Genomic DNA, 26,916 nt, shown 5'->3' on the forward strand with positions numbered 1-26,916 from the left:
ATATTTCAGGTTCTCTATGGGAATCAACATCAATATCATCTGATGGCCAGCCAGGCATCAATTTTTGGTAATGAGACATAGTCTTTCAAAGTGCATTGGCAATGGCAGTGGCTCCAAGTAGCCTACGCAGTGGCTTCCATGGTATGCATTAGCCATGCGTCTTGGTGGGTGTGCTATTTACCAACTGAAGAGCCCAACTTAGCACACTGGGATGAAACGCTGGCAACCAGGAATGAGTTGGCTGGAAAGTTTATAATGTCCAATAACGGACCATTTATATTGGTATTATAAATTAACTCATTTGGGACAAATCTTTCAGGTTCCCTATGGGAATTAATATCTATATCATTAATATAGCAGGCGAGATCATTAACAAAGTGATCGTTTAATATCTTGTAACTCGGGCCAATATAGGTATTTTTTGGAGAGAAGTAGGTTTAAAACCTGATAAAAACAATCCATTTATAACAATTGTTTTACTCGCCAACGTACCTAACAAGTAATAATAATAATTGTTCCTGGGATACCATGGAACGCAGAAGTGAAAGAAGGTGCGAGCATGAATGGGTGGATATATAAAAGACGGAAAAATTTATATATCTTCCTCATATCTTTTGTTTCTTTTCCAAATTTTAAACAGAGTTCGAAAATAACACAATCAGGTACAAGAGTTTAGCTTGTAAGCTTGAGTAACAATTTTAGAGAGGTTTAGAATAATCAGATAACAATAATTTAACAATGTGAGCTTGAAGCTCCCTAATTACAAATTTACATGAGCACTACTGCTCCTTTCAACCAACAGTCAAGGAGACGGATCTCCCAATTTTTACACCAGTAGAATACGAGTCTTTACTACACAATTACTTCCTAGGTGATTATTCTCCAAAATTACAAGTTCCAGGCCTATTAAGGCACCTACCTACATTAAACAAAACCAAACAGTAAACACTGTCTTATATGCTCAACAGTCTGATTTACCTTAAAAATAAAAGAATGAAATTGACTTTAACAGGGGTAACAAGTACCCATACTATATGGTCTTTGGTAAAAACGAAAGGTTAAAGTTATTGGTCGAAAATCAAAAGGTTAGGAGGTGAACACTTGCACTCCTTGAAATTCAAATGAAAATACTTAAAACCTTATGTGGGCTCATGGCCTGACGTTACAGAGGCTAAACCCATACTACGGAGGTGACTAGATGGAGAAAAATATTTAAGTTACAGAATTATGAGATAGATGTTAAAGGTTACAAAATAGTTGTCACCTCAACAACAAGTTGAAGGGAAATACAGGAGGGTATCGTTCTTTATTCCCTGTTTAGACTAGAGACTTAAAATTTACATTTGAGGTTTAAAATTTACATTTATGAAATAAAAGTTACATTACTAAAATTTGGAACCTTCTCCTTGGACTATCTTTCAGAGATTATTACATGTTTATAAACGGTCTACCATTACCTTGAGCTGATGAGCCTAACAAAGATGGACGAGGCAGCGTTTTCCCCTGTTTCAGTTACGTACACACTCTAGACTGGAGCAATCACAAAGACATGGCCCGAAATGTCCCGGCTTTTATAGCGGAGAGGAAGGTTCCAGATTTCTCTGGGTTGAAACTCTGACACACCCACAATTCCTATTGGTTAAGTTAATAAATATCAAAAATTTCTGATTGGTTACTTAAATAAATGTACAAATATTCTTATTGGGTAACATATTAAGTTGGTGGGAAGAGATACAAGTGTTGATAACTTTAGAATACAAAAAATAATCAATAAACAATTCAGTTTAGGAAACCTTGATACACAAACTTACTTTGAAATTGAATAGTTCATCTTCACCCCAGAGGGCACAACATAGGTTGATAGTAGCAACATCTGTCGAGAAATGTTCAAACTATTTTCGAAATGAGTTTCAGATTTCCATTTATAGATGGCCTTCTACAAGGAGCTAGTTTTTATGCAAGGGGCGGGTGTACCTCCAGTACAATAATATTAATAATAATAATAATAATAATAATAATAATAATAATAATAATAATAATAATAATAATAATAATAATAATAATAATGATACTGATTTTACGTCCTCACTTACTTTTAACGATTTTCAGAGATGCCAAACAAAAACATATTATGCGTTAATAAAAATATGGTGACAACGATTGTATGAAATTAAACATTATGATAATAAAAGCATTACCACCACATCTGTAGATATCCATAAATGCAGCAGACTTTCCTGTTATTTATTTTTATTCTTTCCGTTGTGGAACTTGGCATTTTTTTGCTTTCAATCACTATGTATTACATTCACGAAGTACAACTCGTAACATATGCTAGTTATCAGCTGGTGCTTTGGCATGCTTTCTACAGCACGGTTTTATTCAGCAGTGGCTTCTGCTACACATACACCAACTGGAAATATAAAATGATTTGAGGGATGTTCCATCATTCAACACAATGTAAAATATTTGGTATTTATTAAGCGAAGACCGGGAATATCAGAGACTATCTCCAGAAACCATTAGGGAATAGATTCTCACCGTTTAGACTCTATAGCCAGGAATAAACTAATTTTAAGGTTTCAAAAAGATGGGACTTCGAATGATCTCGATGGCAGTGCATGGCTGATGAGATGGCAGTGAAAATGACTTCATATGGAATGATGACATGCCGGTAGCAGGGAGGTTTGTGGCACAAGACGATCATTTAAATGAAAGCAGTGATCAGGTTTACTTAGGTTTACTGTATGGTAGTCCTACTGCTCAACTGACAGAGATGAATGACTGGCCACTAAGTTCTTTTGTATCAGTACTGCATAATATGATAAAACGATAACCTTTATCTCTTTTCTCTATGGGGTTGAGTATGAAGCGAGATGAATTTTCGTAGCGAGTTTTTACGACCGTATGCCCTTCCGGACATCAACCTCATCGGAAGAATTAATGAGATGAAACAAATGACGTGATATGAGTAACTAAAACTGACTATATTTACTTTATATGTAGGCAGGACAAGTTTGCTCAAAATCACTAGTGGGCTGAGACAGGAAGTGTTCTATCGCCAATCCTGTTTACAATAGTAACAGATGACATCATGTAAACAGCAAAAGCAGCATATGGAGGAAGAGAAATGAACATGTTGTTATTTGCAGATGATACTGTGAAGGTTCAAGAGCAGCTGGATTTGGTGAATGGGAAGATCAAAGAATGTGGATTGAAAATAAGTCTAGAAAAAAAAAAAAGTAAAACTCTAGTTCTGAGGGGCAAGAAGGAAAGGAAAGGTCAGATTGGACTTGCAGACAAGCCCCTGGAAGTAGCTGTGACGTTCAAATACCTGGGGAGTGAATTAATGGAGAATGCTTGACTGGATGCTGAAATTACTAAGAGGATTCAAGCTGGAAGCTGTTTCTATCGTAGTGTAAGAAACATGTTATGGGACAAAGATGTGCCAATGGAAGCACAGGAAACTATGTACAAAATGTATTACGTACCCATAACACTTACAAAGCAGAAGCTTGGAGAATTACAAAGCAGGATGAGAGTCAAATACAGGCAGCCAAAATTAAGTTCTTGAGGAGTATGATACAGGAGAGTAGAAGAGACAAAATAAGGAATGAGATAATCCGGGAAGAAAATGAAGTGGAAAAAATGAATGATAGAATAGAGAAGAGTGAATGAGTGAGGAAAGAATGCTAAGAAAAGGTGACTGAAATGCAAATGCAAGGAAAGAGACCGTGGAAGACCACGACTGAGATGGAAGAACACAATCTAACGTAGTATTATAGAAAGAAACCTGGACTGGGACACCGTGTTGGAGGAGGAATGGTGGAAAGACTGAAGAAAGTGGAGAGGAACCATATTTGCCCCTACCCAGCTACAGGTGGATAATGGGAAATGATGATGGTGATGCAGATCTAAAAGTCGGGTTCACCATTATGTCTTTTTTACATTTAGAAATACTGCCTTCCTATGGAAATATCTAGTATATCTCAAATACATTCATAAGTTTGTTAAAGAATAGTGTAGAATGTTTACATGTATAATTTATAGCTCTTTAAGTATAGCCTGGAAGTTGTGTTTTCACTGCACAAAATTTGAGGTTATCGCATATTGGAATCCCCTTTACTTTTCTTGGCTGTAAAAGTGCAAAAAAAAAAAAAAAAAGTCTAATACATGAGTAAATATGATTATTCTATTCCTTTCTTTGTAATACAGGGTTATGAAAAAAGATGGACCCAATGTTATTAATTTGTATTTCACGAAATATACATTTGACATGAACAATCTACAGTGGAAGGTTCAACGTTTTGTTGACCAACACTGCTTCGTCAGTGATAGTTGCGTACAAGGCTTCTAGGGTGATAGTTCCGTAAAACAGCTGCACGGGTACTCGCACCATCTCGTTTTACCATCATTTATTAATAAGATGGTTACAATACATCATAAGGTTTTCGGCATTCTTGAGTTTGCAAAATGTGAGTCGGTAGTAAACAGTGCAGCGCACTTTTCATCTCCGATTCGACATTGAACCACCAACTAGCAAAAACATAAGACTTTGGGTTATATCACTGCAAAGGAAAAAGCTCGGGCTGACTGAGTGTGTCAGAGGATGATGTCAGACGAATAGAAGAAACTTAAGTTCGTAGTCCACATAAGTCAACCAATACAGTAGAGCTACAGTAGAACCTCAATAATTCAAAATCGGTTAATTCAAAATCTCACCTAATTTGAAGAAGCTCTCGTTCCCGGAAACATGAGGTACGGTTTTGCATATTACTTAAATTGTTTAATTCGAAATACAGATAATTTGTAATTTGAAGAACACTACCAGTCCCTTTACCGAAATTCAGACTTTTAATTCAAAACCACCTTTACATTAATAAAAAAATAGTATTTTACAGTGCAATTTAAATTCAAAATTTCTCCACGTCATGAAATAACGGGTCTTCCGGAATGTGCAGGGGTAGCTTTCTGAACTCTCACTCACTTCGGTGTGTCCACAGCGTGCTTCATATTTTCTAAGTTCAAGTGAAATCGCAATTCTTTGTATTCAGCATTTTAAGGAACGCCAAAATATCACACAGCAGTTGGTGAAAAAAGTATGGCTTAAATAATCAATTTGTATACACCGAACAATATTGTCAATGCTGATAAAACTGCATTTTTTCTAATGCTGAGCCCAAATGGACTTATGGTTTTAAAGGAGAGCTGGGAAATCGAACATTTGTTTTATGTCAATTGTGTGCATATACATTTGTTTAGTTATTAGATGTTTTACATTAAGGCTGAAGATGGCCAGCCCCGGCCGAAACTAGTCCCTAATTAATGTAATTTACACTATTGCATATTATAGTATTGAAAAGTGGACCATTACTACATTAATTTAATAATTATATTGTTTATAACCTATGAAATCGAACAAGAGTGGGGATCCCTGTACTGTGTTGCAATGCACACGAATGCGAGAGACTTCCTCCCTCATCATATGAAAGTTCGATAATCCACGATGTTTTAAGGGCGTCACGCACTTTTCGTGGAACTACAAGGCATCTAAAAATGCAAACAGTGCAATAATCCAAGATGTCACCTGTGGAGGGACGGCAAACTGGAAATAAGCACTGTGTATTTACCTTTCATTTTAAGAAACCTCAAGAATAGAATTTGGGACTCATGAACTTTTGAAAATCATCAATTATAGAATTTCATAATACGTTGTTTTACCATTTTATTTTTCTGAACAGATCAAGCAATTATTTACATTGTAAGAATTATTTTTGAAGTGATCTTTGTATTTAAATTTCATGTAGTTGTGTTTTATTGAATTTGGAAGAGGGTTGGGTATCATTTAAATTAATTTCAACGTAAAAAAAAGACATTCTGGACTTTGAAGAAATATTTTTTTATACTGTCTGGGTAAAACGCGTGCAGTACATAATTTTTGAACCAACAGGTACTGGCACGTGGAGAAAGTAGGTGATGCAATTCTACGTGCAGCAGCAGTTTAGGAACTGGCCATATATGCAATTGGATTGGTCAGAATAACTACCTTCCCAACTGGCGAAAACGGGAATCTAGAGAAATTCGGTGTCCTATTGGTTACTTGTGATCTGTCCATTTCCGACCTTCTGCCGGCTTCACGTGTGTGATGCGTATTGTCCATCTCGTTTTCATCCAACTGTCCTCGTGAGCGCTTGCGCTCGAGGGCTACCCCTCCAAGGGTCCGCAGCCTAAATTGGTAAGTGCTATTTCTATGCCTTTTCTATTATGTTTGATTTTATTTAATTCCTTCTAGTGTTTCGGTATTTTCTCGTTTAATGTAACTGTGACCATAGTTGAACAGCAGTGAACAGGAATCAGTGAAGCCACAGAAATGCTTAATATGTGGTTTTACCATTTTATTTCCTGGACAGATTAAGAAATTAATTACATATTATTTGGAACTGTAAATTTCGTGTGGTTGTGTTGTATTGTATCAGTTAAATTAATTTCAAGAAATCTATGAAGAATATGGACTATGGACTTGGAAGAAGAAAATGTTTAAAAATGTAATTTATTGAAAGTAATTTTTTAAAATTATTGTATGATGAAGTAGAACTGTATATTCTGTACAACAAGAATTATAATGCTGTAAGGTGCTGAAAAAATTTTAAAAGGGCTAAAACAGGCAGCCGCTGAGTAGGCGCGGACCTCACTGTTCCAATAACAACTCTCATAGTTTCATTGAGCTGTACATCCATCTTGCTCGAATGTACGCTGTTTTCCCACACAGGAGCGCAGTATGCACCAGCCAAGTATGCTAGAGAAAGTGAAGCAGTGCTAAGAGTGTTTGCATCTGCACCCCAGTTGCTGCCCGCTAGTTTATGCAGTATTTACTCTTGTACTCAGCTTCTATGACAGATTCGAGCAATGCTGTTTGAACAACAAGGATCGATCCAGTGTGACACCCAGATTTTTAGGAAGAAATTGTGGGAGACTTCTGTTCCGTTAAAAAACACATGTAGCTTCCGATTAGCTTCCACGTTATGCAAGTTACCTCTGTTTTACTAGGATTTGGTTGGAGTCTCCATTTGTGAAAATAGTCACACATGGTAGCTAGGTCCTCTGTAAGTACATCCTCACAGTGTGCCAAATCCGTACTCTGAGTAATTAAAGCTAGATCGTCTGCAAACTGTATCTTCTTTGAAGTTGTTCATGGCAGGTCATGGATGTAAAGATTGAATAGAATGGGAGATAAAACTGACCCTTGGGGTAAACCACTATTTAGAGATCTCCACCTGCTTGTTTCACTGTTCAGAAATACAGCAAGTCGACGGTTGGATAACATGTTGTTTAGTAATCATGCTAGCTTCTGACAAGGGATGACTTGAACAAACTTGAGCAACAGTCCCTCTCTCCAGACCGTGTCATAGGCTGATGTAAGGTCAACAAAAGCTGCAGCAGTCTTCAGTCTTTTCTGGAATCCTGCTTCAGTCTCTGTTGTCAGTGTTAACACCTGATCACAACAACTACAATTCTTTCTGAAACCCCCTTGCTCAACTGGGATGACTCTTTCTATTGCTTCCTGGATACGGTTAAGTATCATTCTTTCGAGCATCTTGTAGATTACGCTAAGGAGTGAAATTGTTCGATAATGTCAAACATCAGTTTCTTCCTTTCCTGGTTTCAAGACTGCAATTACTTTGGCTTGTTTGAACCAACTTAGGTAATTTACCAGTTCGTAGAATTTCATTGAAGAAGTTGACTAGCCATTGTTTTGCACCAGGGCCTATGGCCTTCAGAAACTCAGGATAGATTTCATCCAGACCAGCAGCTTTATTTAGCTTTATCTTGGATAGAGCCTTGTCCAGTTCTTCAGTACTGAAGTCACAGGAATACTCCGGATGGGATGTCAACTGTGATCTTCTCGTTCTTAGTTGCTTCTTAACACGCCTTGCGTGTACCTTGTCCATCTTCACTCTAGAGATCTGTGTCAGTCTGGAGGCAATGGTGTTTGGGTTCACTGGCAAACTTCTGCATTTCAATGTAGGGTCACTACCAAGTTTTCTTATGAGGTTCCAGGCTTTACGACTAGAGAGTGTGAAGTCCATCTCTGCTGTAGTTCTGTGCCACTTCTCTCTCCTAGATTTATTTAGAGCCCTTAGCAACTCACCAGCTGTTGTTTTATTAGGAGAATTCTGATATTCGGTGTAGAGCTGATTACATTCTTCTGACCATCCTGGTATATACGTCTTACGATATGCCCGGGGAATGAACTTCCTAGCGTTAGCTTTTATGGCGTTGACAAATCTATTGTAATTTTTAGGAACTGGTGGTATCCACTGTACAGTGTTATCAAGCCCTTCTGCACATTTATCCCACTTTGCTAGTTGAAAATTCCAACGAGGTTGTGGTACTGAAGACACAAGAGGGATCTCAGTGCCATAGTAAATAATAACTGGTCTGTGTTGACTGTGAGGAAAGGAACTGATGACCTTTCGTTGTACCATGTGTTGATTCGCAGGAGTTGACTGTGACACTATGGACAGGTCAGGAGAATAATCCTTTAGCCATCTGCCAGAATGAAATGTGCCAGGATGTTTAGCACTAGACGAGTTGTAGGGAGTTTACTTCAATCCAGTTATTTAGGTTGGACCCATTGTCATCTTCGAATTCGTATCCCATGCTGGGCTGTGACTATTGAAATCTCCAACGTACAAAACAGGGTGATCAAAAACTTTTATTGAACGGCTGGACCAACAGACTCCTGGTGGTTTATAGATATTCACAACAGTAATACCTGAGATTTCCACTGCCAGGACAGAAATATCTGTTGAGTTGTCTTCGTAAACAACTTTAAAAACAGTTAACTGGGACCTGTTGCGATCCCATAACGTTCATCACTGATTGCCCCAGCGAGATTGTAACCACCTATTTTTCCTCTTCTGTAGAGATCTTCACTGTCAATGGTATGTGTTTCCTGTAGTGCTATCAAATCCATGCTGTTCTCCAGCATAAGGCGAGACAGATACTGACTCTTTGGTGGTGATATGGATTCGATATTTAAGTGACAAATGCAGAGATTGTTACCAAGTCTGATTGACATGTGCTCCGGTTGGTCCTGAAAAGGATTGTTAGTGGACATAGTACTTGCTATCATCTGCTTGTTGCTGTGTAGCAGCGCCTTCGTGGAAGAATCAGCTGGTGTACCACCGTTGCCCAGGGAACGCCCGAATGCCCTATCTAGCACTCTTCGGGGAGGCTCCTTATAACATTTCAACACGAGAGACACTCACCGAAGCTAAACGTGTTCAGTGCCTTACCACAAACAAAAGTGTATGGAGCATTTTTTTTTTTTTTGCAGAACGCACTGTAAGTGGAATAACGTACCTGGACCTGTTGGAACAATGGCTTTTATATCAACTTACCAAAGATTCACAAGACCTCATTTTCTAACACGATGGAGCTCCGCTGCATTGGCACTTTGATGTCCGAAGACTGTTAAATCAATTCTTTTCTCGGCGATAGATAGGTTGCATAGGAAAGGCCACTGAGAACAATTGATCTCAAGCATTTTTCCTGTGGGGCTATGTTAAGGACACAGTTTACATACCACCTCTACCAATAACTCTCACTGAACTGCGGAACCATATCACTGTTGTGGTGCACTCAGTAACACGAAACATGCTTTCTCATGCGTGGAACGAGTATGGCTACCGCTTAGATGTTTGCCGTGCAGTACGGGGGGACACATTGAACATTTATAGCCTGTGGTCAACAAAACTTTGATCCTTCCACTATTCATTGGTATGTAGACTGTTCATGTCCAATGTATATTTTATGAAATACAAATTAATTAAATTAATGCGATATACAGACATGGTGAAAAACGACATTCAGCAACAAGGAGGGGACTGGGACAGCATTAAAGAAGGAGAAAAGTATAAAGACAGAAATTGGTGGACGGGCTTCATTTGCTGACACATCATATAGATGGAACGACGTGGGATATCCACAAATTAATTAAATTGGGTCCATCTTTTTTAATAGCCCTATACTTCTACTGTTTAACACTAACAACTTTATGCCATCCTTACTTGACTTCTAGCTCCCTGTACTCTTTATCACCACTCCCAAGATCACCCTGTTTTCCTGAATGTACCTCCCTATAACCATTCTAAACAAACCTCCTAACCTACATGTATCACAGCTGTTCAAGTTATATGTATGTATGCATATTGTTGATGTCTTTGACATAAGTAATAATAACCTAGCAAACTAGTGTAGCAGGCCACAATAGTCTTCAATTTAAATGAGCTTAAAGAAACTGCCTGAACAATTCAACATTACACTGCTTACCTGTGAGACTGAAGCAGTTAGTCATCAACTGATGCAATGCCCTCATCAGAGCAAGATCTTCATAAGGACTGCCTTCCTTTAGACTCATCAACTTCCGTTCTAGTTTCCGCTTGTTCTTACTCGATCTCGAGGTCCGCCTGGAACAATTACAGGAAAAAAGTAGTAGTGAAGACCACACTTCTACCAAACCTTGATCAGGGTTGCTCAGTAGTGGTGATAGAACAAGGGCAGAGCAATATTCCTCCTCTTGAAACAGGGTTCATACAGGGGAGGAAAAACCTTGACTTTAAAAGTCCAGCGATGCATTGATGCACTGGATGCATTAATTGAGCATTAATTTTCCATGTTTTGCATATAATTTTTTTAAAACTCTATATAATTTTTCATCACTAACAAAATGTTCAAATATTGTCAATGGTATGGGATTATCCCCAAAGTTAGCATGAATACCACTATTGCTATTGAAATTGAATATGTTATGTGGCCCTTCTAACGTAACTCAGTCAGTCTGAATGTCTTCAATTTCTTCACATTCATGTCTCTTATAATGGAATTTATCACTAGATGCAGAAGAATAATTGTCACTTTCATCTTCCCTTTCATCGCAAAGCAAGAGCATTCGCTCAATATCACTGCGATTTACTTTGTTTGTTTACACTCGGGGTTATAGTCCGGAAGCCATATTGTTTCGACTGCTGACCACAAGGAAAACATGTGTGCATGGCCACATGAATCCTACATGGAATATGATATTCCATGGAAACAAAATGTAGTACTTTGTTGCAAAATAAAGCCAATAGATGTCAGAAGTATCTATACATTTCTGATGCTTATAAGCGGTTGACGCAATCTGGAATAAACACACGAACTTGGATAACTCTTATAAGCAGTTCACGCAACTTGTGAATAATTACCTTGACACTTATAAGCGGTTGACACCGGTAAGGGGTTAAGATGAACACAATGGTAGAGAAAGCAACATTTTCACAGATGACCTCTTGATGCATTGCATGGGATGCATTGATAAAAAAGAAGATAGAGTGGAAGTACAAATGATCAAAGCCATATATGAAAAGTGTGTAAGTAGTGTGAAGACTAAGATAGGACAAATAAATTGGTTCAAAGTAGAAACAGGACTACAACAGGGAAGTTTACTCTTCATCACAGTAATGGATGAAATCCACAAGAGTGTATAACAAAAAAATGGGAAGCAAAGAGACAAAGGCCTTACTCTTTGCAGATTACATAGTGATATGGGCAGAAGATGAAATGGAAGTAGAAGAAAAAATTACTGTATGGAATCACGAGATACAGGGATATGAAATGAAAACAAGTGTGGAGAAGGGTAAGATAGTAATGATGACGAGAGGATACAGAGAAGGAAGAGGGAGTATCGAAGTAAGTGGAAGACCATTAGATGTTGTGAAAAGATTCAAATATCTGGGGAGTATACTTGCAGAAGATGGGAAAATAAATGAAATTGGGAAGAGTATCCAACAAGCTAATGGGTTTTACCAATGTGTGAGAGGTATAGTGTGGAACCAGGTCGTTCCAGAGAAATGCAAGAAAATTCTGTACTGAATGAATTACACCTCAATTTTGACATGTGGCAGAAACATGGACTACTACAAAACATGATGAAAACAGAATCCAAGCAGCCGAGATGAAATTCCTTAGAGGAATAACTGTGAAGACATGAAGGGATAAAATCAGAGAGAGAATTGGATTTCCTAAATTGCAAGACAATATAGAGACCAGAAAGCTGAAATGGTATGGACACGATGTGAATGGAAGAGATAGAGTTCCAAAACGAGTATTTATGGAGAAAAAAATACGAGGAAGAAAATGGGGAAGGCCCAGAAACAGGTGGACAGATACGGTGAATGAGAATACAGAGAAGAGAGGAATAAAAGTAGAAGAAATATTGAGGGAAGGAACGAAGGGAGTAGTGGAGAGATAGAAAAATGTACTACTCCTTGATTCACAACCCAACTCAGAAGACTGGAAATGGGACATGAAGAAGAAGAAGACAGTGAAAAAATTACTACATGGAGATGTACATCATAGATAGGAAGCTGGGAAAAGAATGTATCGAAAATTAAGATGAACGCAATGACAGAGAGAGGAACATTTTCACAGATGGCCTCTTCCATCAATTCTAGTGCTTCTACCCCCAAACTCCCACCTCAGCTTTATGATAATAACACCTACAGGTATCATGAGCAAAATCTATATATACGTAGCAAAATAAGTTTTGTCTGTACATTGCTCAGAATTTAAAATGAATGGTATTTCTGTATCAGTCGTGTCCACAGTAACAAGGAAATGAACTTTTTAGTTTTCTGTAATTTCTGTCTGTATGTACGTGCATGACAAGAAAACAGCTGAAGAGAATTTAATGAAAATCAGTATGTAAAGTCGGGGAATAGGTCGCTACAATCTAGGCCATAAATAATTTTATTCACACAGAGTGAAATGCTATTTTAGGGCAAGGCCTAAAATTTAATTCTCAAATTTTTATGTCAATTCCTACCGATAAATACTACATATAGTATTAAATTTCTGATTATTTATGTCATACATTTTTGTCGTACCGGCTTTGATAACAGATATATTCATGAATTTGGATTTTTATTGTCTATTCCATATGAACGCCGAGTCTCAAGAAAATGGGTAAACAGAATTTAATGAAAATTGATATGCAAAGTCAGGGAGGGTAATAAGGAAATATAGTCTACACTATAAATAATTTTATAAGATGCCCTAATATCACAGAGTTGGAAGAAAACTAAACGTGAAGGCCTACAATATAGAAAGCTCATAAAATTGATAAACAATAACATTACGCTAACTGTTGTTTATTGCGATATGCTTTGTGTCTTCTGCTGCCACTCATCTCCGATAGATGGGGTTACTGCTGTGTACCGAGTATAACAGCCTGTCTGAATACTGGCGGGAAATAGCTGGGGAGTTAGATAATTTACTTCTTTAACATGCTATTCCTCTGGTTCATACATCTCCTGGTACATAACACACTGGTTCATTATACAACCTGTGTCTGAAAAGTTTGGTGAATGATCTCATGAAATAAAGACAACATAAGATACACACAAAACTCCTTTACTGGCCTTCAAAGTAATCTCTGTTAGCTACAACACAGTTTTGAGAGTGACAGTAAAGCTGCTGGAAGCTGGCAGCAAACACTTCTTTTGGAATCTCCCGGAGAAACCTTGTCACGCGTTGTTGAATACCTGCTACACTGTCAAACTGGTGGCCTTCCGGGGCTAATTTAAGACGGAGGAACAAAAATAAAATCTGCCGGCACCAAATCCGGACAATACGGAGGGTGTTGAAGAACAGTCACCTGGCGTTCAGCGAGAAACTGGGTCACGCGGATCGTGGTCTGCGGACAGGCATTGTCGTGGAGGAGCGTCCACTGTCCACTCCAGTACAGTTCAGGCCAAACCCATCTGATGCGTTGCAGTAGCCGTTTAAAAACTCCCTCGTAGAATTCCGCGTTTTACAGTTGTACCCTGGGGTACAAATTAATGATCAATGACACCAATGCTGTCGAAAAAGGCGATCAGCATTGTTATTATCTTGGACTGAACAACACGCCACTGACTGTCTCTTGGTCTCTGATCATAATGGTAGCACCACGACTCGTCTCCTGTAATGATGGTTTTTAACACCTCCGGATTTTGGTCACAAACGTCAATGAAATCTTCCAACGTTTCCATCCGAGTTTGCTTCCACTCGTCTGTCAGCTTGTGCGGTACAAACCGGGCACAAATCTTCTGCTTCTTCAAGTGTTCGTGAACAATGGTCCTTACACTGTCCTTGGCTACACCCACTTCATCTGCTATCATTCTTAAGGACAGTCATTGATCATTAGCAAGCATCTGTCGCACTCGTTCGATGTTGTCTGGAGATGTGCTTGTGGTTGGTCGACCTGAACGCGCCTCGTCCTCAACACCTTCCTTACCACCTCGAAAGCATTTAAACCAGTCAAAAATGCACTTTTTACTCACTGCTTGAGCGTGGTAAACTTGCATTAACATTGCATGTGTTTCCGTTGCTGTTTTGCCTAGGTGTAAGCAAAACCTCATGTTAACATGTTGCTCCGTTTTGCACTCCATTGTACAATGACACATGAGTCCTCACACTGACTCCGTGCGATGTGTTGCAGCGTTCAACTCCATTTAACTGTGCTGAGTTGACCGATAGGGGGCACTGGGTGCCATGCCTCACAATGCGTATGCGTGAGCGCATCGTCCGAAGTAGCACGTTGTACAAACTAGGAGACCATTCACCAAACTTTTCAGACACAGGTTGTAGTATTCCAGCAATTCACTCCCTATTCCGAGTCACTGATTGGAATGAACAGTGTGCACACTTAACAGAATAATGCCAGAGGATTGTTCGCGGCTGTCTGCGGCCTGGTCATTCCAGCACTGGAACTTTGGACTGTAAGATCGGCACCGTAGTGCTGTTCATTAAATGTGAAAAACTGTGTGGTTTTTCATGTGCTTGAATATTTTATATGATAACATTGCTTTAAATCACTACATTTCTACTGATGACTACAGCCCCGCATGGATGCGGACATCCGCTAAGTTAGTGTATTGGCGGATACTAACGGTATGGCAGTGTGGATAATTTTGCCGATAATTTCTAAATAATGACGTTTATTGATTCTCACTCAGGTATACTCTTGTTTTTGCTTGTGGTTAGGCGATCCTTTACTTTGGTATAGGAGAATAGTGATAGATTCTTGAGACCATAAAGCTGTAAATCTGACCTAAGCCTAACGGGCTCCTGCCCGCAATTAATGGAGGGAAGAAAAAAAGTTCAATACATCGGTAGTTGTTGCAAGAGAAAATTCCTCGTAATTCTGTGACTGTAGGGGTTCTGGTGCCAGATGTCAGGCCTATTGTATTATGTTAACAGATCTATCCATTTCAATATCTTGGGTGTAATATACTGTAGTTAAATATTTAAATTATCCGCAGATAACAATTTGGGGATGTGGATAACCATATGCGGATGCAGGAAGTGCGGATGCGAATATTATTTTGTATATCTGTGCAGGGCTCTACAGATGACATTGTAATGAGCTATGCTGACTTCAGTTGGGAAAACCACAAAGACAGTCTTTCTGAGAATTCTGTTGCGAAGCATGGGTACATCAGCCAGTATATGATTAGAAAAAATCTAAGAGAAAGGAGATACAAAAGGCCGAAGATAAAGAACAGAGAAAGAGAAAGGAAACAAGTTAAGGCTTTATAGAACACACATTGATGAGTCGGCAAGGTAGGAGACAGCAATAGAAAAGGTACGAAAGGCCAAGGGCAATCTTCACATAGCTTGGTTCTCCCCTCATCAATTCCAGTTCTTCTACCAACTGCGACAGAACAAACTGTGCTTGTACAGTATGTGTTATCACGTCCCACAGACTGTTCATAACATTTCGGAAGTTTACTTAACAAGTTGATGTACAAAGATTGCTGCTGTAACAACACAAAAAATTATGTTGGGAAAATTTATATATGGGTCATCTGTCTTGATAAGTCGTTCTTATGAAGTAACTTAGATGTAGGCCTCTGGGGTGTGAGATCTGGGGAACATGAAGTTCTATAAGAAATTAGGTGAAGTCCAAAAAGTTGTTGCAGAAGAGTAAGTGACTCGCGCTGCGTGGGCTGTATCTGTTGCCACTTAAGATTAAGTGTTTGACCTGGAAAAAAAAGGCACAAATCCTGCATGAACGCATGAGGTCTCTTGTAGACTACCAGGTCAACTCTTTTTTCTGGATTCTATGTAGCACCCTCAATGAAATAAGGGCTCAATTGTCCATGACCAGATATGTAACACCTGTTGGGGAAGTCACTGTTATCCCCCTTTCATTGACTGATCCAATATCAGGAACTTGTTAACAACAGTTAACACTGTTCTGTTATTTGCTCAGTGGCATGCACTGAACACTGCTCGGGCAAACAATTGCGTTATTATTCCTCATAATGAATACAGCAAAACAAAGCCAAGTACAGCTGTCTCGAGTATCCAGAACTCAAATCACAAATATTATTATAATATTTATAGACCCACCTGTTCAATACAATACAATCCAGCACTCTCCAGCAACCTGGATTTCTTCACCGGCGCGAAAGAGAACTACCCCAGAGAAATTCAAGTCACTGTGTTGACGCATGCGCTTGAAGCCACTTTGTCCTGGGGTTGCATGTGGGCCACCCTCGAGATTCACAGCGTCTTAAAGCGACAGGCCAGTTAGCTGGGGTAAGGTATCTTAGCCGTAGAGGTTAAGACTCAAAGAGTTCAGTGCAGTAGCATAGCCAGGATTGGCCGATGGGGGGTTTGGAGTTACAAATTGATGGTAGAACACAATGACTTGTCATTATAAAGACTCTGACACAAGTGAATTACAGATCTGTTGGCTCGACAATTATGTCTCCGAATGTTTAGTTAGTTTATTGCCAGTTTCTGTTTATTTTCTTTTTGTAAAAATTCCGGTGGGGGGGAGGGGGGTGTATAACCCCCAGTAACCCCACCTGGCTTCACCCCTGGTTCAGCGCCACGCATCAGAGGCTACAAGAAACCCCCGGGAAATATTTATGTTGATCAGCATGAACACAGATCCAAACGAAAAGTACAAGAATTTTCTATTTTGTTGCTGTGCTCCCAAGGGTTTGCGGAATGGTGGTAGGTGTAGTGATTTTGTAGTGTTCTTCTTGTGTTATGAGTGGAGTTTATGCAAGTTCTGTGGCATTATTTGTGAATATAACAGTGTTATTCATTATGAGGAATACTGTTTTTATGCGAATAATCCCTGCATACTTTTTTTAAAAATTTGAGGCACAAAACTGTGGTGCAGGTTTAGTTTTTGCTGTTGAGTGTACAGTTATGCTTTGTGTAACTGCAGATGGAAGAAACCTGCCCCCATATGTCATATTTAAACAGAAAACCATTCAGACTTTTAATTCAAAACTGCCTTACATAAAAAAAAAAAAAGATTTTACAGAGCAATTTAAAATCAAATGTTCTCAGCATCAGGACAGAACGCATCTTCCAGAACATGCAGGGGTAGCTTTCCGCACTTTTGCTTGCTTCGGTCTGTCTGCAGTGTGGCAAATAAGTTAATTTGGGAGAGAGGATTTACACAAGTAGTACAAGAACCGACTCGTCTCAATAACTTGCTAGATGCATTCTTGGAACCATGGGAAATTGTTGATAAAACTGAGGTAATTGAAAGAATAAGTGACCATAAGGCTGTAACAATTGATGTAGGACTCGTACCAAAAATGCTTAATAAGAGGGTCACACAAGACAAGAAATTATACAGAAAAACTAAATTCAGTTGTTGGATAAGTGAAGGGAGTAATGTGGATACACTCTGGGCTAAATTTAAAGGAATCATTTGGAAAGGAGAGAAGAAGAAGAGTAAAATGACTTCAGACCCTGTTGATTATACAAGGGAAATAAGAAAATTAAAAAGTAAATCTAGAATAGTAAACAGGAAAATCAAAGAGGGTAGGGAGAATAGAGAAACTAGAAAACAGCTAATGAGGGAACTGAATAGAGTGAAAAAGGAAGCAAAAGAGAAATATATGAGTGGCATACTTCAAGAGGGTAATGACCACAAAGGGAAATGGAAAAAGCTGTATTTATATATTAGGAATCAAAAAGGAAAGGGAATACAAATTCCTACAATGGTGGAATGGTGGGAGAAGGGGGTGAACACTATTCAACAGATACTGAGAAAGCAAATCTATTTAGTAGGGAATTCAGAGATTCAGTAGAAGATTGTCAGGAGTTGGAAACAGTAACAGAAGATAGAGAGGGAGATAAACATACGGAAACAAGAAGCTTCTCATTCACAAATGAAAATATTTTCAGAGAAATCCAACTGCTTCAGCAAGGAAAAGCAGCAGGAAGTGATCAAATTACTGGGGAGGTATTAAAGACGATGGGGTGGTACATAGTGCCTTATTTAAAATTTCTCTTTGACTATGTCATAAATAATAGTGTAATACCAAAAGAATGGAAGGAATCTATAATAATACCAATTTATAAAGGAAAGGGGTAATAAAAGGAAACCAGAGAACTACAGACCAATCAGCCTGACCAGTATAGTTTGTAAAATACTGGAGAGTTTAATAGCAAAGTACATCAGAGAGATATGAGATGATTAAAATTGGTTCATGAGGAGCCAGTATGGATTTAGAAAGAAATTTTCTTGTGAGGCACAACTGGTGGGATTTCAGCAGGACATATCAGATCAGTTGGATTCAGGAGGCCAGTTAGATTGCATAGTCATAAATCTTTCCAAAGCCTGAACATGGAATATTATTAAAGAAATTGGAGGGAATAGGATTGGACGTAAGGGTTATACGTTGGATAAGAACATTTCTAAATTCAAGGGTTCAGAAAGTCAAAGAAGGAAATAATATATCAAAGGAAGAGAAAGTTTGGAAGGGAATTGCACAGGGTAGTATAATCGGTCCATTACTTTTCTTAATATACACAAATGATTTAGGGAACAATATAACATCAAAAATCAGATTGTATGCAGATGACATAATTGTTTATAGGGAAATAAATAACAGTGAGGATAGTTCAGAATTACAAAGGGACCTTGAGAGTATCCAACAATGGGTTGAAGAAAATAATATGAAGGTTAATGGAGGCAAATCAACAGTTACAATATTTAGATTGAATTTGAATATACTTTGGATGAGGTAGTTATCCCAAAAGATGGCAAGTGCAAATACTTAGGTGTGAAATTTGAAAGTAATTTGAACTGGAAGGGTCATGTTGATGACGTTGTTGGGAAAGCATACAGATCGTTACATGTCATAATAAGGCTACTTAAAGGATGCAACAAAGAATTAAAAGAAAAAAGTTACTTAAGTATGGTTGGTCCATTATTGGAATATGCAAACAGTGTTTGGGATCCTCACCAAGAATACCTAATAAAATAAATAGATAGTGTGCAGAGGAAAGCAGCAAGATTTGTAACAAGGGATTTCAGGAGAAAAAGTAGTGTATCAAAAATGTTAGAGGAACTTGGGTGGGAAACTTTAAGAGAAGAGAGAAAACTAGACTTATAGGATTATATAGAGCCTATACAGGAGAAGAAGCATGGGGAGAAGTCCGTGAGAGGCTTCAGTTGGAAAATAATTATATCGGCAGAACTGACCACAAGTATAAAATTAGAAAGAATTTTAGCAGAAGCGATTGGGGTAAATTTTTATTCATTCGGAAGGGCGTGAAGGAGTGGAACAGTTTACCAGGGGTAGTGTTTGATCCTTTTCCAAAATCTGTACAGATATTCAAGAAGAGAATAAATAGCAACAGGGAAAATAAATGAAATGTTAGAGGGCATTCAACCAGTGCAGGCTACTGTAAATAAAAAATGTGTGTGAAAAAATTAATTCCATCCGCTGGTCCATGGAGTTTGGACAGCCAAAGTAGGGGACTGCCTGTAGGGGTGAAGTACAGTGGGGACTTCGAAGGCCCTGGGACCGCTACGGTAGCTGTGAAGGCCCTTCAGGAACTCTGAAAAGTGGTGGCAAAAGGGGCTCTGGTTAAGACGCAGCAGGTCGTTATGCTACTTAGGTTCCAAAATGGTAAAAAAAAAAAAAAAAGTAAATAAATGCAATGTTTTCAGAAAAACAGTAGGGGCATATCCGGCACACAAAAGAACAAACAAAAATGGCATGAGACTAATTAATCTCTGTAAATCCTTTCACCTAAAATTAATGTCGACCTTCTTTAAGAAACTTCCAAGAAAGGCTAAAACATGGGTGTCCCCAAATCCGATGTTAGGTGAGTTTCAGTGGGACCATGTAGCTATTTCTCAAAAAAGTATTAAGGAAATTATGAATGTTAAAGTAATAAGAAGTGGGGAGTTTGACTCCGATCATTACCTCTCTAAAATTAAGCTAAAGCTTCTACCTCGCAGGAATCAAAGAAGGCCGAGAAAGTTAATGAAATACAACATAGATAGGCTCAACATTACACAAGCAACTATAGAAAACTTTCAGGAAGAAATTAAAATAACTCAGCATGGCAAATGGCCAGAATTATCTAAACAGATTAATAGTGCAGCAAAGAAAGTATTTGGATCAGTTAAAACTAAAAAGAAAGTATGGTGGAATAACGTATGTGAGGAAGCACTTATGGAAAGAACGAAAAAGTGGAAAAAATGGAAATGTTCCAGAAAGAATGAACACTATGAGCTATTTAAACAACAAAGAAAGGAAACAACAAGAATAATAAGGCAGGTTAAAAGATCTTTTGAAAAATCGCAGCTAGTAGAAATTGAGAATAATTTTGTAAGAAATAACTCCCGAAATTTCTATCAGACCTTTAAGAATAACCTGAAAGGTTATCAATCCCGGAGCATTTGCTTCAGAGATGCAAATGGTAATATTGGCCTTAACAATGCCGAGAATTGTGAGATTCTGGCAAAACACTTCAAACACCTGCTGAACTGCCCTGAGCCAAATCATAAATTAGAATTTTCAGAAATTCAGGAAAATCTAGAAGCTGATTCACCTCCAACAGCGGAAGAAATAAAGGAAGCATTAAAAAATCTTAAAAATAACAAAGCTAGTGGGGAAGACTCCATAACAGCTGAACTTTTAAAATGGGCTGAACCAAAAATTATAGAAGATCTACAAATAATCTTTGAAGAACTTTGGGAAACAGAAAAGATCCCAGAGGATTGGAAAGTGGCTCTAATACACTCATTACACAAGAAGGGTAACAACCAAGATGTCAATAACTACAGAGGTATATCTCTGTTGCCAGTTGCTTACAAGATATTTTCAACAATACTACTAAACAGAGTAAAATCGACACCGGACAGTCAATTCGGTGAATATCAAGGTGGATTTAGAGAGGGAAGATCTTGCTCTGAACAGATTTTCAACCTGAAATCTATAATTCGACACAGATTAATAAACTCCGAAGACATAGTTGTAACATTTATTGACTTTAAAAAAGCTTTTGACTCTGTTGATAGGGAAACCCTAGATAAAGTAATCCGTGAATTTGGAGTTAAAACTAAATTGGCAAACCTAATTCGTGAAACACTTACATACACTATCTCAAAAGTAAAATTTATGGGTGAAATATCTCGACCTTTCAAAATAAATACAGGTGTCAGGCAGGGCGATGGTCTGTCTCCAGTCCTTTTCAGTTGTGTCATGGAGAAAATTGTAAGAATTTGGAATGAAAAACTGAAAGAATCCAAAATATTGCCACTCATGCTGGAGAAGGAGAACAAAGGTGTTGCAATAAATTGCCTAGCATTCGCAGATGACTTTGCCATACTTTCATGCAGCAATGCAAGTCAATCTCCTTGAAAAGACAGCCAACATGACAGACTTGAGAATCTCTGCCGAGAAAACAAAATTTTTGACGAATATAAAAAGTGCCCCAAAGTTTTTAGTAACGGATATTGGTCAAATAGAAAAGGTATAGAAATTCAAATATTTGGGTGAGACAATTCAAGAAAATGGTTTAGAAAAATCTGCTATAGAGGAGAGGATACAAAAGATGGAAAGAGCGTACGGTATAACTAAGAATACTTACAACAAAAAGTGCTTATCAAGAAAACTTAAAATAAAGCACTACAACACAGTAGTGAAACCAGAATGCCTTTATGCCAGTGAATGTCTAGCACTGAACTACAAGCTTGATAAATTAGAAATATTAGAAAGAAGAATTATAAGGAAAATATTAGGTCCTCTAAGAATTGCAGAGTTTTGGAAATTAAGAAGTAACAATGAAATTTACCAGAACGTAGAAAACATATCAGAAACAATAAGAAAAAGGAGATTGCTGTTTCTTGGACACATTTACAGAATGGATGACAATAGACTAACTAAACGAATCTTCAAGTACCTTTGGGAAAAGAAATCAACTACCACCTGGATTCAAGAAGTCAAGAAAAACCTGGAAAGGAACAACATACGATAAGAAGAATTATTGGAAAGAAAGATTTTTAGGAAGAAAGTCTTACAAATGGAAGGACTCCAAGGAAGGAAGGAAAAGAAAACGGGCACAAAGTGGACTGAAGACAGGAAAAAGAAACACAGTGAAGCAATGAAAGAATACTGGAAGAAAAGGAAAGAACAACTATGGAGGAACAATTGAAATTGTAACGTGGTCCTTAGAAGGCCGGAACCGGGCGAGTTGGCCGTGCGCGTAGAGGCGCTCGGCTGTGAGCTTGCATCCGGGAGATAGTAGGTTCGAATCCCACTATCGGCAGCCCTGAAGATGGTTTTCCGTGGTTTCCCATTTTCACACCAGGCAAATGCTGGGGCTGTACCTTAATTAAGGCCACGGCCGCTTCCTTCCAACTCCTAGGTCTTTCCTATCCCATCGTCGTCATAAGACCTATCTGTGTCGGTGCGACGTACAACCCCTAGGAAAAAAAAAAAAAAAAAGAAGGCCGGAACGCAAGAAGAAGAAATGTAAATTTTAACCTTATACCAGTTGCATAGTATTATTTGAAGTATTCCACATACTGTATATGAGTTGACTATGATTGTAAGTATAGGAGATATTAAAAGTAGAATTTTGTAAACAATATCAATTTATTAAGGATGATCTGTTTGTTTAATAGAAAAATTGTTAGCGTAAATTGTATATTATTGTATTCTAGAAAACTTTTCTTCTTCTCTTGTTAATTTAAAATTTAGTGCTTGACAATAATGTATTTTAGTGTACCATTTGCCACCAAGGTAGACACCTCACTTGCAAATAAAGAGCTCGTCACATTCGTGGCACTGAAAACGTTGTGGCTGATGGCCTCAGTAGGATGTTCTAACCAGGCAGTTCTGATCCTCAATCAGAGCCTGCAGATCCCTCTCCTGAACAAGTTTTGGCCTTTGTGAATGTAGTTCTCACTGACTCTCCCTTCCCTTTCAAAGATATAACAAAACATCAGGAAGACGATGCTGAATTAAAAGCTATTATTGACAGGATAAAATGTGGTGAACATGTTAAGCCTTATGTCCTTAAGAATGGTGTCTTGTGTGGTCCTGCTCGCGGTCACAGAGATCCCAAAATTGTTGTCCCAGCTGCGGCTCTCTTCAAGTATTTTCATGAATCCCCCGTGGGGGTTCATCTTGGCGTTTTCAAAGCTAAGAGAGAAAATTCATAAGCACTTCATTTGGAAATCCATGGACAGTGAAATCTGTACCCTTGTTACATCTTGTAAAACTTGCAACATCAGTAAACCCGCTCCTAATACTCACATAGCTGCCAACTTTTCGAAATCAAAAATAGGAAGATTGTTTAATTCTTGGATTTCATCACACATATTGCGTCACGGTCTAAGTGAAAAAAGGACAGGTTAAAAGGCATACATACCTACAGTTACAATGTGAATTGACCATTAAATTTAAAATCTTAAATAAAAAAACATAAAAATGGTTACAAGAAAATGTACCTAATCACTCTCCTTTATGACACATACATACGAATAATAATACAGCCGAACCTCGACATCTCGAACCTCCATTGCTCAAATTTTCAGTATCTCGAAGTAACTTAAATTTTCTGGCCATCTGTCCTATTCTTCACGTGTATTTATTTCTCTATTACTCGAAATTCAGTTACACAAATTTCTCGATTTCTCAAGGCACACATTTCCCTCCTTGAAGTGAAAAATAATCTGTAACTTGAATTTTGTGCAACATTAACAGTGCAATATGGCATTTGTGGTTTGTAAGGAACAGTTAACAAGTAAAGAAAGGGTTACAGTGAAGCTGGGAACTAATATGATGGAGACCGAAAAACTCGAACTTCTAGTGATCGGAAAAACGGCAAAGCCTCGCTGTTCCTTGGGTGTCAATCATCAGTCACATACGAAAGCACGCCCAGAAGTTGCGGATGACAAGCTCCATTTACGAAACTCGGCTGCGTGGTATTGACGAGACGTTTCAATGTGAAGGGAAGATAGGTTAACCACAACAAACAGAAGAGACTAAAGGATTTTTTTCCAAAAGTGTTACCGGAGTTATGTTTCTTGTTTCACTGCTGTATGTACTGCATCCTGTCTTCTATAAAGTTACTATAATAAGTGTTATAATTTTATATACTTTGTATATTTTGTATAATTTTAAATACTGTTAAAAATAATGTATTCAGTAAAAGCCCATAGACACATATGATTCAATTAAATGCTATACATGCTCAAAAACGGTATTCTCTATATCTCAAAAATTCGATAACTTGAAATAAAATTTATCTCTCGAGGTGATTCGAGATATCGAAGTTCCACTATAATATCAAAGTGACACATGGAACAAAATGCATAATAGTTTCCTTTATTAGACTGTAAGATGAACGGATTTTAATTTTATAGGTATCTCTGAACACTTGGAGATAATGTTTGTTATGTTTTTTGGCCATAACGTGAGGAGAAAATGCCAGAAAATGTCACCGACACAACTCCCTGAAGTACATTCAACTCATTAAAATTATGAAGTAAGAATGAATAAAAATGCACTGAAATACACAAAACTACCACATACAAAACAGATTGGTATGTCTCGTACATTATTAACATACGACTTTGACACGGGGAAAAGCACAGAACCACTAGAAAAACACGTGGCCTACAACTCCAACAAAATAATGCAGAGAAACAATGTTAATGTGTGTGAACCACACAATAAGAAACTCATTCTTTCGTCCCGATTAACTAAGTCACTAGCGCGTGCTAGCCTCTCTTGCTTGTAGGACGATTGCTGTCCCGAATCCCCAGCCTTAAAGCACACATGCTGCTGTAGTGAGCAGAAAACACGATACACGAAGGCGACGGACGATACACTCACAAAATAAAGCATCAAATAAATAAGCTTGAAAACGAGGCTGGGTAAATTACACAAGCACATAAGAATTTTTCCTTTATCCTAGGGGAGGAGTATTGACCGTAGTGGAGGTTATATTGGTCAAATATAGGAAGAATTAAAAATAAATTGGAAAATCGGAAGACAGAGTTAAAAAATGGAAAGTTTCTGGGTAAATCAGAAGGGTTGGCAGGTATGTACTCACCTAGGTCTGTTGTCATCTGAGCAAGCTTCTCTTCCTATGGAGAGATTGTCCATAGATTTCATTGGTCCTTTTCCGAGGTCACGGACTGGCCATCGTTTCATACTAGGGTGTGTTGATGCATGGCTGTTTCCAACTCGTATGGCTAATGCTAACACTACCATCTTTTGCTTAATTTGGACCCTGTCAATTTTTTGTGAGTGATAATGCAAGAGCTTTTACCTCTGTGCAGTTCCGTAATTTCTGTTTTGATCTATCTATCTCTCATGTAACCACTACCCCGTATTATTCGAGGTCAAATTATGCTGAAAGATTAAATTGTAATCTTCGATCTGCTCTCATTGCTTATCACACGGCTGACCACTCTAAGTGGGATTCATCACTAAATTGGTTGTCATTTGCTTTCAACACTACCGTCCAAGAGAGTTAAAAGCAAACTCCTGCCTCATTAATGCTAGCCTTTACCCCAAATTCTCCACTTTCAAATCTGTGGTCCATTAACGATCTTCTGCCTGACGATGCCAGTCCAGAAACTATCTGCGTTAATTGGCACCGTGCGCGTAAAAACTTGAAAGTTTATTACGCTAAGGTTCAGCATAACGATGATCACGGGTGAAGACCGCACAATCTGTCTGTAGGTGACCAGGTGTTTGGTAACACACATCCTGTCAGTAGTGCTGCGGACCATGCTATCAGTAAGTTAGCCCCCGATTTCGAGGTCCCTGCACCATCTTAAAGTTCCTTACACCGGTGTCATTATTAGTGAGTGATCGCGAGAAGAAAAGGATCAGCAGAGTACATCTCTCACAGGTAAAGGTACCGTAAGTTGTATAGGGATGGGTAAATTCCATTTTTCGTGACCATGTGGATTAAGCTGTAAGGTATTTATAAGATTTTAGATGTTGGCCAGCACGTACAAGTTATCTCTGTATCCTAATCATAAGTTATTTGAGTAATTTAGTAATAGGAATTGTAATTGTTGTGTATAAATACATTAGGTATCCTCATTAAGCATTTTTCTCCTTTAGTGTAATGAATTTAGTATAAGTAAGTTAGGTAGGTTTTAGTTTAGGTTCATTGATTGGAATTAATTCCCCTAAAATTTCTGGGTCTGGGTAAACTCCTGTAGTTTTATTTTTCTTTCACCCACCTTTTATCTTGTCTGAAATGTATGAATAATGCTTACCCCGGGGGCTGGGTGCCCTAAGTCCATGGGTGTGGGAGGGGGTCTCTACACAAAATTCATTGAGCTACCGGTTGGGTGACTCTAAGCTAGTCAGTTAATAAAAAAAAAATCCTCCCTCGAAAACTGTCTTGTCTCCAAGATCTTCTAGTCTGGCAGGGCAGCCTTACCTCAAGTATTCCAGTCTGCTGCATGTTGGTTTATGGTGCAGTGGCTGCGGTGACCGACTTCACCTGACGGCAATCTAACGTGCCTAGTTGGGAGACACCCTGTATGACTTGGGCACTACCGTCTGGCACCGCAATCCAGCG

At 38.4% G+C, this 26,916-nt stretch overlaps 1 protein-coding gene across 1 annotated transcript in view; it reads right to left on the reverse strand.

Moving 5' to 3' along the window:
• Window positions 1-26,916, reverse strand: part of Elp1 (elongator complex protein 1) — a 313,623-nt gene that overhangs the window by 84,433 nt on the left and 202,274 nt on the right. The window contains exon 10 of the mRNA XM_067136206.2: window positions 10,336-10,472. Within this exon, the coding sequence (XP_066992307.2) occupies window positions 10,336-10,472 (137 nt within the window). The remainder of the gene's footprint in view (window positions 1-10,335; window positions 10,473-26,916) is intronic.

This window comes from Anabrus simplex, chromosome 1 (genome assembly GCF_040414725.1).
Source record: "Anabrus simplex isolate iqAnaSimp1 chromosome 1, ASM4041472v1, whole genome shotgun sequence".
Taxonomy (NCBI): domain Eukaryota; kingdom Metazoa; phylum Arthropoda; class Insecta; order Orthoptera; family Tettigoniidae; genus Anabrus; species Anabrus simplex.